This window comes from Malus domestica, chromosome 15, assembly GCF_042453785.1.
Source record: "Malus domestica chromosome 15, GDT2T_hap1".
NCBI classification, from domain to species: domain Eukaryota; kingdom Viridiplantae; phylum Streptophyta; class Magnoliopsida; order Rosales; family Rosaceae; genus Malus; species Malus domestica.
In genome coordinates, this window is record NC_091675.1 from 46473367 (window position 1) to 46486118 (window position 12752).

At 42.6% G+C, this 12752-nt stretch overlaps 1 protein-coding gene across 3 annotated transcripts; it reads left to right on the forward strand.

The window, feature by feature from the left end:
- Window positions 1-443: 443 nt before the first annotated feature.
- Window positions 444-12715, forward strand: LOC103436354 (serine--tRNA ligase, chloroplastic/mitochondrial). Of its 3 annotated transcripts, none has more exons than XM_008374774.4 (10): window positions 444-794; window positions 897-1045; window positions 1252-1345; window positions 1441-1589; window positions 1694-1786; window positions 2088-2267; window positions 2343-2509; window positions 11769-11903; window positions 11985-12078; window positions 12250-12715. In XM_008374774.4, exons 1-10 carry the CDS (start codon window positions 560-562, stop codon window positions 12523-12525), a joined length of 1572 nt encoding a protein of 523 aa, XP_008372996.2. In that variant the 5' UTR covers window positions 444-559; the 3' UTR covers window positions 12526-12715. The 3 variants fall into 3 exon arrangements, with proteins under 3 accessions (XP_008372996.2, XP_028950288.1, XP_028950289.1); XM_029094455.2 differs by having other exon boundaries at window positions 480-794; window positions 1245-1345; XM_029094456.2 differs by having other exon boundaries at window positions 522-794; window positions 1219-1345.
- Window positions 12716-12752: the final 37 nt, after the last annotated feature.

Consider the following 12752-nt stretch of genomic DNA (forward strand, 5'->3'; position numbering starts at 1 on the left):
ACTCGCTATATAATCAACTTAAATCAGTTATATCTATCATGCAATGCATTTCCTTCCAATCTTTTGTGATAAACTAATAGATAATTGACTAAATAAACATCCTGCAAAGTTTCAATAAAAATTTCCAAGTTTTTCTTACAATTTCCGTGGTTTTTATTCAATTTTTATCGATATCGATAATATCCCGATACTTTCATCGAAATTTCCGTGTTTTTGAACTACCGATATTTCCGATATCATCGATATTTTATACCTTGCTTGTAAGTTGTAACTATATCCGAAACCGTAATCACATAATATTCAAAAAAAATTACCATATTAAAAAATTATCCGAATTTTCATTTTCAAATCTGTCTCGTATCGAGTTTAATGATTTGAATTGCCATTGCTAAACGGAGGTTATATATATATATATATTTTTTTTTTTTTTTGTTCTGCAAGCAAAATGTAAAAAAATGTAGTCGATAAATTGGTTTTGAAAATAAATTGGGAATAAATTTAGTCCCCTCGCTCTCGGTGTCACCCATTGAAGCAGGTTTTCGCACTCTGCATCTAAACAATGGGTTTGGGCGGGACGACCTTGCAAACTCTGAAGCTCGCCCCAATTCCTCCACCTTCCTTTTCTTCTTCTTTCCGCTCCGTTTTCAAACCGTTTTCCCAAACCTTTCTCTGCCGCCATAGCCGCAGACAAAGACTTCCACTTCCTCCGCCCTTCTTCGTCAGAGGCCTTTCAGCCCCGGCTGCACAGGCAACTGCCACCGCAGCCCCAAAAGAAACAAGCCCAGATGAAAAGGGTTCGATCATTTCACAACCCTATTTGTAGTTTGAATAAATTGGAGCTTAATTTTTTATTTTTCTGTTTAATATATTGTGTTTTTCTTTGGGGAGAGATGCAGGTGTGAAGCAGCAATGGAAAGCAGCGATAGACTTCAAGTGGATAAGGGACAACAAGGATGCTGTTGCGGCCAACATAGAGAAGAGGAACTCCAATGCCAATTTGGAACTTGTGCTTGAGCTCTACCACAAAATGCTCAATCTTCAAAAGGTCGGATTTTTAACTCTTCTGATTTATTGATTTGCTGAATCTTTACAAGTGCTGCAGGCAATTCGTTTTTTGATTAACTGCTTCACGGGGTTTATGTCATGTTGTGCAATTGGCTTTAGAGTTAGGAAATTTGTTGTTTTTAAGTTTTGGTAAAGTGTTGTTTTGTTTCTCAGTTTATGTAGCTAATTGTTACTCACAGAAAGCAGGAAGTTGAACGGCTTCGCGGGGAAAGGAATGTGGTTGCAAACAAGATGAAAGGAAAGTTGGAGCCATCCGAGCGTCAAAAACTTATAGATGAAGGTATCATTGTGCCCTTCTTCCGTTTATTCATTTTTTTTTACTTGGTGTGCTGATTTGGATTTGAGTTATTTAGAACTGTCGTCTTTTGCATTCAGGAAAGAATTTGAAGGAAGGGCTTCTTTCTTTGGAAGAAGACCTGCTTAAACTTACTGATGAGCTTCAGCAGGAAGCACAACGTATACCAAATATGACTCATCCTGATGTCCCGATAGGCGGAGAGGATTTTTCAACCATAATAAAGATGGTCTCTCGCTCTCTCTCTCTTTTTCACCCGAACACATGCATGAGGGAGGTATTGTAGTCCATGTTCATTATGCATTCTTCCTCATTTTCTGTGTCCTTTTGTAGGTAGGTAGCCCACGTGAGTTTAGCTTTCCTGTCAAGGATCACCTTCAACTTGGAAAGGAACTAGATCTTTTTGATTTTGATGCTGCTTCAGAGGTACTACCTTTGTCTCATTTAATGTGTTGAAGTGTCTCTAGTATATGGAAACGAAGAAAATCATGCCATTTAATTTCCAGTCTCAGCATTTAAATTAGATTTTGTACTGAGTTGGAGATTTTGGGGATCTTTCTGGGATATTGGAAGATTTTATAAATCCTCTAGGTCGTGCTTGTATCAATCAAACTAACCCTTATGCTACTTCCAAAAACGTTGGGTGTAAATGGATATTGGATCCACTTAACAAGGGAAAGGGATTGGGTTCTTATCTATGCAACTAAAATTTTGCTAATTTCGACAGGTCAGTGGCTCAAAGTTTTACTATCTGAAGAATGAAGCAGTGCTCCTAGAGATGGCCCTTATTAACTGGACGCTAGTGGAAGTAATGAAAAGGGGCTTCACACCTTTAACAACCCCGGAAATTGTAAGATCCTCCATTGTTGAAAAATGTGGTTTCCAACCCCGAGGAGCAAATACCCAGGTTAGTTCATACATTCTCTTTCTCATTGTCTGCTAGAAACAAAATGTTGTCTTAACTCTTGCTAAATATTAACAGGTTTATTCTATCGAGGATAGTGATCAATGCCTCATCGGCACTGCAGAGATTCCTGTTGGTGGAATTCATATGGATTCTATTCTTGCTGCATCATTGTTACCTTTGAAATATGTGGCAGTTTCCCATTGCTTCCGTACCGAGGCAGGCGCTGCAGGTACAGCATCAAGGTAAATTATCAGCACGCTATTCTTTTCTTGTCATTGTTGACAAGTAGGTAAATGCAACAACTTATGAATGCATAAACCAAATTGGTTCACCCATTCTTTGTGAAAAAAATACTCAAACCACTTGGGTTCTGGTCCCATAGTATTCTTAATATTCCTATTTTTCCCAAACGGCAGCTGCCAAATTGGCCCTGTAACTGTCCAAATATGCTTGCATGAGGAATATGATTATTCTTTAATTATCCATTCTATCCAACCCAAAGGGGTTGGCTTTATATAGTACTCAATGAACATCAAAATGATTTGTGGTGTTATGTACCTTGAAGTTCAACAGCATTTTTTCCATGCCCGATAGTGAGAGGGGTTCACTGGTTGGCTCTCTCGTTTAAACCAATGTTTAGTTTCTATTCACAAGAATCTAGGATTGGAATATATGAATGCATACACCAGTTTTCAATTTAATTTTCGTTAGTTTTGGTTTGCAAGTGACAGGTTGAAATCTTAAATAAGATGCGTTCTACCTGCTGTGTGCAGGTCAAAATATGGCATCGTTTATTATTATCTTTGGCATTTTAGTTTTACTCTGTTTTTGTGGACAAGTGAAAGTATTCTTATCAATTGTATTAATTCTCTAAACGAGTGGTCCAAAATTTATTTGGGGTGTGATATCCACACACCCCATTCTACTTCTCACACACCTTTTTAATTTTCGGCCGTTGGATTGGAATATAGGAACCAGAACAAAATCGCGCTAAAGCTAGGGCGTCACCCGTAAGTGGCGCGCTGTGTGGCCCGAGCACAGTGATAAGTGAGCAAGGGTCGCTGTATCTCCATCGGCACCCGGATGCAGTGTTAAATGAGCAAGGGGGCCATAGAAACTTCTTTTCGAACGACTCCACTCAAAGTTGTTTGGGAGCATATGCTCCTATCAACTTTACCCGGGACACACAAAAGAAGTACTTTGATCCTATTAGACGGGGGAGGGTGAAGAAGCTAGGACAGAAGGGTAGAGTTCAAGAGAGCAAAATGCGTTTAGGAACGTGGAATATAGGAACCTTAACGGGAAAATCTATGGAAGTAGTGGAAGTTATGGTGAGGAGAAGGATAAATATTATGTGCCTACAAGAAACTAAGTGGGTTGGTAGTAAGGCAAAGGATCTAGAAAACTCAGGGTTTAAACTTTGGTATTCGGGCACAAATAGAACGAGAAACGGTGTTGGCATCATCGTGGACAAGACCTTGGTACAAGATGTTGTAGATATCAAGAGGGTAGGAGATAGAATCATGGCAATCAAGATTGTAATAGGACAAGAACTTATCAATGTGATTAGTGCGTACGCACCTCAAGTAGGGTTGGATACGAGTTCGAAGGAGAAATTTTGGGAAGATCTTGGAGACTTGGTGCAAGGAATTGCTCAGACGGAGAAGTTATTTATAGGAGGAGATTTAAATGGACACGTGGGCAGGGAGACAGGCAACTATGGAGGTTTTCATGGTGGCCATGGTTTTGGGGAGAGAAACGAGGATGGGGAAGCTATCTTGGATTTTGCAATGGCATATGATCTCTTCTTAGCCAACACCTTCTTTAAGAAGAGAGAAGAACATGTGATCACCTACAAGAGTGGGTCGTCAAAAACACAAATAGATTTTCTTCTAATGAGGAAAGGGGATCGTATAACTTGTAAGGATTGCAAAGTTATACCAGGAGAGAGCGTGGCTAATCAACATCGCTTGTTGGTGATGGATGTACATATCAAAAGAGTAAGACAAAAGAACAAGACTTGGAAGTGCCCAAGAACTAGATGGTGGAATCTAAAAGAAGAAAAACAAGCCATTTTCAAAGAGAAGGTAATCACCCAATGTGTGTGGGATAGAGAGGGGGAAGCTAGCCAAATGTGGGATTCCATGGCTAGTTGTATCCGAAAAGTAGCAAAAGAGGTATTAGGAGAGTCCAAGGGCTTTGCCCCACACCAAAAGGAATCTTGGTGGTGGAATGAGGAGGTACAAACAAAGGTGAAGGCTAAGAAGGAATGTTGTAAAGCCTTATACAAGGAGAGGACCGATGAAAATGGTGAAAGGTATAGAAAAGCGAAGCAAGAGGCGAAGAAAGCTGTCAGAGAAGCTAAGTTAGCGGCTTACGACGATATGTATAAACGACTAGATACCAAAGAAGGAGAGTTGGATATCTATAAACTAGCTAGAGCAAGGGAAAAGAAGACAAGGGACCTAAACCAAGTGAGGTGCATCAAGGATGAGGATGGAAAGGTTCTTGCTACAGAGAACGCGGTTAAAGACAGATGGAGAGGTTATTTTCATAATCTTTTCAATGAAGGACATGAAAGGAGTGCTTCTTTAGGGGAGTTGAGTAACTCAGAAGAGTGTAGAAACTACTCCTTTTATCGTCGAATCCGGAAGGAAGAAGTGGTTGTAGCTTTGAAGAAGATGAAGCATAGAAAAGCAATAGGCCCAGACGATATACCAATCGAAGTGTGGAAAGTTTTGGGAGAGACAGGTATAACATGGCTCACTGACCTTTTCAATAGGATTTTGAAAACGAAGAAGATGCCAAATGAATGGCGAACGAGCACTTTGGTGCCTATCTACAAGAATAAGGGCGACGTACAAAATTGCATGAACTATAGGGGTATTAAGCTAATGAGTCATACAATGAAGCTCTGGGAGAGAGTCATTGAGCATAGATTGAGGCAAGAGACACGGGTTTCAGACAACCAATTCGGGTTCATGCCAGGGCGCTCAACCATGGAGGCAATCTATCTCTTACGAAGATTGATGGAAAGATATAGAGATGGGAAAAAGGATTTACACATGGTCTTTATAGATTTGGAAAAAGCGTATGATAGGGTCCCAAGAGACATTCTTTGGAGGATTTTAGAGAAGAAAGGAGTACGAGTAGCATATATCCAAGCTATAAAGGATATGTATGAAGGAGCAAAGACTGCCGTAAGAACTCATGAAGGACAAACCGAAAGCTTTCCCATAACTGTAGGATTACATCAAGGCTCATCCTTAAGTCCTTACCTTTTTGCGTTGGTAATGGATGAGTTAACAGGACATATTCAAGATGATATTCCTTGGTGTATGCTTTTCGCAGACGATATAGTGTTGATAGATGAAACTCAGGAAGGGGTAAATGCAAAGCTTAACCTTTGGAGAGAAGTGTTGGAATCTAAAGGTCTTCGCCTAAGCCGATCAAAGACAGAATATATGGAGTGCAAGTTCAGTGCAAATGGAGGCCAAAACGAGTTAGGGGTGAGGATCGGAGATCAAGAAATACCAAAGAGCGACCGTTTTCGTTACCTAGGATCTATCTTGCAAAAGAACGGAGAATTAGATGGAGATCTCAACCATAGAATACAAGCTGGATGGATGAAGTGGAAGAGTGCATCCGGCGTGTTGTGTGACCGCCGTATGCCACTGAAGCTCAAGGGAAAATTTTATAGGACGGCAATAAGGCCGGCGATGCTGTATGGCACAGAATGTTGGGCGGTGAAACATCAACACGTACACAAAATGGGTGTAGCGGAGATGAGGATGCTTCGTTGGATGTGTGGGCACACGAGAAAGGATAAGATTAGGAATGAGGATATCCGGGGTAAAGTAGGAGTAGCCGAAATTGAAGGAAAGATGAGAGAAAATCGGTTACGGTGGTTTGGACATGTGCAAAGAAGGCCTACTGACGCTCCGATTAGAAGATGCGACTATGGGACAGAGGTTCAGGGCCGAAGGGGTAGAGGAAGACCTAGGAAAACTTTGGAAGAGACTCTAAGAAAAGACTTAGAGTACTTGGATCTAACGAAGGACATGACACAGGATCGAGCACAATGGCGTTCTAAGATTCATATAGCCGATCCCACTCAGTGACTTGGATTTTCCAAGTCTCCAACCAAGAAGTTTTCCTCACTCGGGAAATTAAGGGAACACTACCCCAACCTACATGCTCCACTCAGAAAGCTTCAACATACAAGCTTCAACAAAAGAAAATTCAAAGAACTTAGCGAAGAAGGCTTTGGTGTATTTAACACAATACGTTGAAATGAAGGAAAGCTTATTTATTGATATCCCCGATAAGCTACAAATATGTACATATACATGAGTCAAAATAAACACACAAGAGGGAGCCTTCACAAAGGTTGCTTAGGAGAAGTCTCAGCAGTCGGTAGAGCCCCAGAAAGAGAAGGCACCGGAGGGGGATCATTTGGAGCCTCAGTACTGGACAGAACCCTAGGAGGAGGAGGCATCAGAGGTTGATCATTTGGAGCTTCATTACGCGGTACAGCCCCAGAAGACGAAGGCAATAAATGCCTTTGGAACAAACCCACAAATCTCTGATGATCAAGTAAAACCTGACCATCAGTTTCCTTCATCTGGTCAAGCTTCCTCTTCATGTTTGTAGCATAGTCATGTGCGAGCCGGTGCAACTGTTTATTCTCATGCTTGAGCCCTCTAATCTCCTGTTTGAGACTCATCACTTCAGCTGCCAATGATTCAACTTGGCGGGTTCGAGCAAATAGGCGTTGGGCCATATTAGACACAGAACCTGCACACTGAACACTGAGAGCCAGCGAATCCTTAACAGCTAACTCATCAGACCGTTTGGAAAGTAGTCTGTTATCTTTGGGAGTGAGAAGGTTCCTGGCCACCACCGCAGCGGTCATATCATTCTTCATCACGGAATCCCCAACGGTAAGAGGACCAGTTGGGGAGACGAAGGATGGGCGCCATATGTTGTCTGGAGAAGGCGGGGCTGCCTCTTCAACAAGGTTCAAGTCAAAACGACGGTCGGAGGGGCCAGACATTTTCAAAGGTGTTGAAGAGAGAAGAGGTCGGACAAATCAAGATATTAGAAGTGCAAGAATGAAGCTTCTACTGGTGGAGATTCAAGTGTGCTTTGGAACTTAATGCCAGCCTCTATAAAAATCTGTACTCGACGGAGCTTCAGAAATCAAAGAGGCGCCTGCTCAGAAATCGAAGAGGCGTTTGCTTTCTCAAAAGTTGGGCTGCTTAGAGATCACGAGGGTTGATCTCAGAAATCGAAGAGCCGTTTGCTTTCTCAAAAGTTGGGCTGCTCAAAGACCACGAAGGCCGATCTCAGAAATCGAAGAGGCGCTCGCTTTCTCAAAAGCTGGGCTCCCTAGAGACCACGAGGGCCGATCTCAGAAATCGAAGAGGCACCTACTTTTCCAGCCTTGTCAGCACCTGTCACACGCACACTCAGCTTTGCGGAAATTATGGGCATTCTGTCAAAGACTTCTGGGGAAGTAGAAAACACATGAATCTTACTGTTCAATCACCCACTTCCCACACGCAACAATAGCTCATGGGTACCACAAATAACTTTGCCAAAGTTCTCTGCCAAAGTTGAGCACGTGAAGCTTGCAGCTCCCACTACATCGCTCTGACCAAGAAGGGTAAAAGAATAGCAAAGAAACAGCACTAACAAAGTTTAGACCCATAAATTTTGAAGGTCTAGCTACCATATTATTACCCACAAGGGTAAAGGAACAGTACCACTGCTGGATAATTGGAAAGTCCATGTATGTCAACCTCTGTGCTTCGTGGCAAGGTAGACTAGCAAACATGCCCAACCTTTACTCACATTCGAGAAAACACTCCCAATAAGATTGCTTGCTCCAAAATCGAAGAGGCACCGTCCTCCGAATCTAAAGAGCCAGACTCCTAACATGACTACTTTCTTAAAAATCGAAGAGCGGGTAAAGGAACAGTACCATTGCTGGATAATTGGAAAGTCCCTGTGTGTCAACCTCTGTGCTTCGTGGCAAGGTAGACTAGCAAACATGCCCAACCTTTACTCACATTCGAGAAAACACTCCCAACAAGATTGCTTGCTCCAAAATCGAAGAGGCACCACCCTCCGAATCTCGAGAGCCACTCTCCCAACATGATTACTTTCTCAAAAATCGAAGAGACACTGCTCCCCGAATCTCGAGAGCCAGACCCCCAGCATGATTGCTTTCTCAAAAATCGGTGAGGCACCGTTCTCCGAATCAATCGAAGAGGCGCTCGCTTTCTCAAAAGCTGGGCTGCTCAGAGACCACGAGGGCCGATCTCAGAAATCGAAGAGGCACCTACTTTTCTAGCCTTGTCAGCACCTGTCACACGCACACTCAGCTTTGCAGAAATTATGGGCATTTTGTCGAAGACTTCTGGTGAAGTAGAAAGCACATGAATCTTACTGTTCAATCACCCACTTCCCACACGCAACAATAACTCATGGGTACCACAGATCACTTTGCCAAAGTTCTCTGCCAAAGTTGAGCACGTGAAGCTTGCAGCTCCCACTACATCGCTCTGACCAAGAAAGGTAAAAGAATAGCAAAGAAACAGCACTAACAAAGTTTAGACACATAAATTTTGAAGGTCTAGCTACCATATTATTACCCACAAGGGTAAAGGAACAGTACCACTGCTGGATAATTGGAAAGTCCCTGTGTGTCAACCTCTGTGCTTCGTGGCAAGGTAGACTAGCAAACATGCCCAACCTTTACTCACATTCGAGAAAACAGTCCCAACAAGATTGCTTGCTCCAAAATCGAAGAGGCACCGTCTTCCGAATCTCGAGAGCCAGACTCCCAACATGACTACTTTCTCAAAATCGAAGAGAGGGTAAAGGAACAGTACCATTGCTGGATAATTGGAAAGTCCCTGTGTGTCAACCTTTGTGCTTCGTGGCAAGGTAGACTAGCAAACATGTCCAACCTTTACTCACATTCGAGACAACACTCCCAACAAGATTGCTTGCTCCAAAATCGAAGAGGCACCGCCTTCCGAATCTCGAGAGCCAGACTCCCAACATGATTACTTCCTCAAAAATCGAAGAGACACTGCTCTCCGAATCTCGAGAGTCAGACCCCCAGCATGATTGCTTTCTCAAAAATCGAAGAGGCATCGTTCTCCGAATCTCGAGAGCCAGATACCACAGACCACTTTTTCAAAGTGCTCTGACAGAGTTAAAACATGTGAAACTGGCAGCTCCCACTACCGTGCTATGACCAAGCAGGGTAAAGGAATAGCATTACTACTTGTTGTTAGGGAGACTCCTATATATGTCGACCTCCATCCCCAACGGACAGGCAGACCTGCAAAAATGCTCAACCCTTCATCATATCTGAGAGGGCACTCCCAACAAAGCCTTTCGAAATATTCAGCTTTCTTTCCCCCCGATAATACCTCTGCAAACAAGCTATACTAGAGCAAGAATATCTCATATCATCAGGGTTAAAAGCAAGAGTATCCCATATCATGCTTTTTCCCTGTTTTTTCTTTTGGCCTTGTTTTTACCTGCAAGACAAGGAGAAAGAGAGCAATCAGTCAGTACTTGGAATCAAGCTTCCAGCCAGGAACTGACTGCCTGGAACCCCTTACCTGATTACTTACCTGGCATTGCTCTCGAGTACTCATCTTCATCATCTTATGTTTCCAGGGAAGATTCCGCATCTGCTTGAGGAACAGATAGGGCAAGTGCGAAGGATACAAGGAAGCATGTGGAGACAAGCGTAACAGCACACGTGCCGATACATCCATTACTCTGTCAAAAGCAAAAGTATCCCATATCAGCAGGGTGGAACGTACTCTAGATTTGATGGACTTGTTTTGACCCTCAAATTCTTCAGTCGGCCTTATACTCTGGAGGAAACCAGAAAACCCTCCAGCTCAGTTCAAGAATAAGCCTGTGGAAAGTTACTTCTTCAAAAGCAAAAGTATCTCATATCATCTCTTCTCATTTTTCTTCTCTTTATCCTTCATGCTGCTGCAAGATGGGGAGAAGGTGAACAATCAGTCGGAGCTCTGATTGCTTACCTTGTCTGTCACCTCTTTCAGCAGACCCCCTAGCTCGGCGACTTGGGGGACTCCTACTACATGGTTTGTATCGCGCTTGACCAAGCCTGAAACTACAAGTAAGCTTCAAGTGAAATTGATACATTACCTTGTGCATCTCCACCAGTTAAAGATACCACCCCTGGATGGAGGAAGAGTACTTCCAGAGAAGATGCCACATCTACCTATGAGACAGATAAGGCAAGTCAAGACGACACCACACTCCGATACTTAGAAGTTTCGTGATTACGAGATCATTATCCCACAATATTTCCTAATGTCATTTGTACTAAATCATTCACTCGTACTCACTAAAGGAGAGCTTGAACCTATGTACTTGTGTAAACCCTTCACAATTAATTCTATTCCGTGGGCGTAGCCAATCTGGGTGAACCACGTACATCTTGTGTTTGCTTTCCTATCTCTATCCATTTATATACTTATCCACACTAATGACCGGAGCAATCTAGCGAAGATCACAAAAAGCGACCGTTTTCGTTACCTAGGATCTATCTTGCAAGAGAACGGAGAATTAGATGGAGATCTCAACCATAGAATACGAGCTGGATGGAAAGAGTGCATCCGGCGTGTTGTGTGACCGTCGTAGGCCACTGAAGCTCAAGGGAAAATTTTATAGGACGGCAATAAGGCCAGCGATGTTGTATGGCAGAGAATGTTGGGTGGTGAAGCATCAACACGTACACAAAATGGGTGTAGCGGAGATGAGGATGCTTCGTGGGATGTGTGGGCACACGAGAAAGGATAAGATTGGGAATGAGGATATCCGAGGTAAAGTAGGAGTAGCCGAAATTGTAGGAAAGATGAGAGAAAATCGGCTCTGGTGATTTGGACATGTGCAAAGAAGGCCGACTGACGCTCCGGTTCGAAGATGTGACTACGGGACAGAGGTTCAGGGCCGAAGGGGTAGAGGAAGACCTAGGAAAACTTTGGAAGAGACTCTAAGAAAAGACTTAGAGTACTTGGATCTAACGGAGGGCATGACACAAAACCGAGCGCAATGGCGTTCTAGGATTCATATAGCCGACCCCACTTAGTGGGAAAAGGCTTTGTTGTTGTTGTTGTGGATTGGATGTATTGAAGAAGATCAATGGACATAAATTATCAAGGGGTGTGTGAGAAGTAAAATGGGGTGTGTGGATAGCACACCCCATTTATTTTTTTTACACTTCTGCTGTAGCAATATCTCCATACTGTGCAAGATTGTATACCAGTTCCACTAAACTGATGTGTTTTGTGCACCTCTTAAAGATTGAGATACCGTGCTTTGTATTCATAATCTTCCGGACAGGGTTTACTCTCATAGTCTTATGTGCATGTAGAGAATATTCTGTAAGACCTGTGGATCTTGTCCATCGTACAATAAATTGTTTTCTATTCTGTTTAGGGGTCTGTATCGAGTCCACCAATTCAGCAAGCTGGAGATGTTTATATTATGCCGACCAGAGGAAAGTGATTTCTACCATGAAGAACTCATAAGAATTGAAGAAGACCTATTCTCATCACTAGGATTACACTACAAGTGAGTACTTGTACACAACCTTCTGATTGTTCAGATGATTCAACTTTTCTATGTTTATGGTAACATCGAGTTTCTTGACAGAACTTTGGACATGGCATCTGGGGATTTAGGTGCACCTGCTTATCGTAAATTTGATATTGAGGCATGGATGCCTGGCTTAGCAAGATATGGGGAGGTATTGCAACTATCTCTCTCTCTCTCTTCCCAAATGAAAAAAGAAGAAAACTTGTTCTTGGTTTCACAGGCTATTAACTCTGCTACTTCAAAGTTTTGTTTTGAGATACAAACATTTATGTGGTCATTTGATTATTCTGAAATCATCTAATCCCATTTCAATGGCGGACAGATATCAAGTGCATCAAACTGTACAGACTATCAAAGTCGTCGTCTTGGGATCCGGTTTCGTTCTACAGAACCAGCATTAACAAATCCTAAGAAGGGTAAAAGCAACCTCGCTCCACCACAGTTTGTTCACACACTGAATGCAACGGCCTGTGCGGTACCACGAATGATCGTATGCATACTTGAGAACAACCAGCAAGAAGACGGCTCTGTCATTATCCCTGAGCCATTGAGGCCCCTTATGGGCGGACTTGAGTCCATATATCCCAAACCTAGATAGGATGATGTGGTAAATTTATATTTATCCGGGAAGTTCTGTGGGATCATTCTTAGGTTATAAGATTTTTCATAGGTGAGACGGGGCGTATAAGAAGAGCCGACAAATACGTTGGTCGTTTCTTAAATTTTATTTGGAATTCTTTGCATCACGAGATGCCCGTTATAGAGAGTTCAAGTTCTGTTGCAATGAATCACATTGTGTTTGTAGTCACGCAGTTCTTCTCTTAG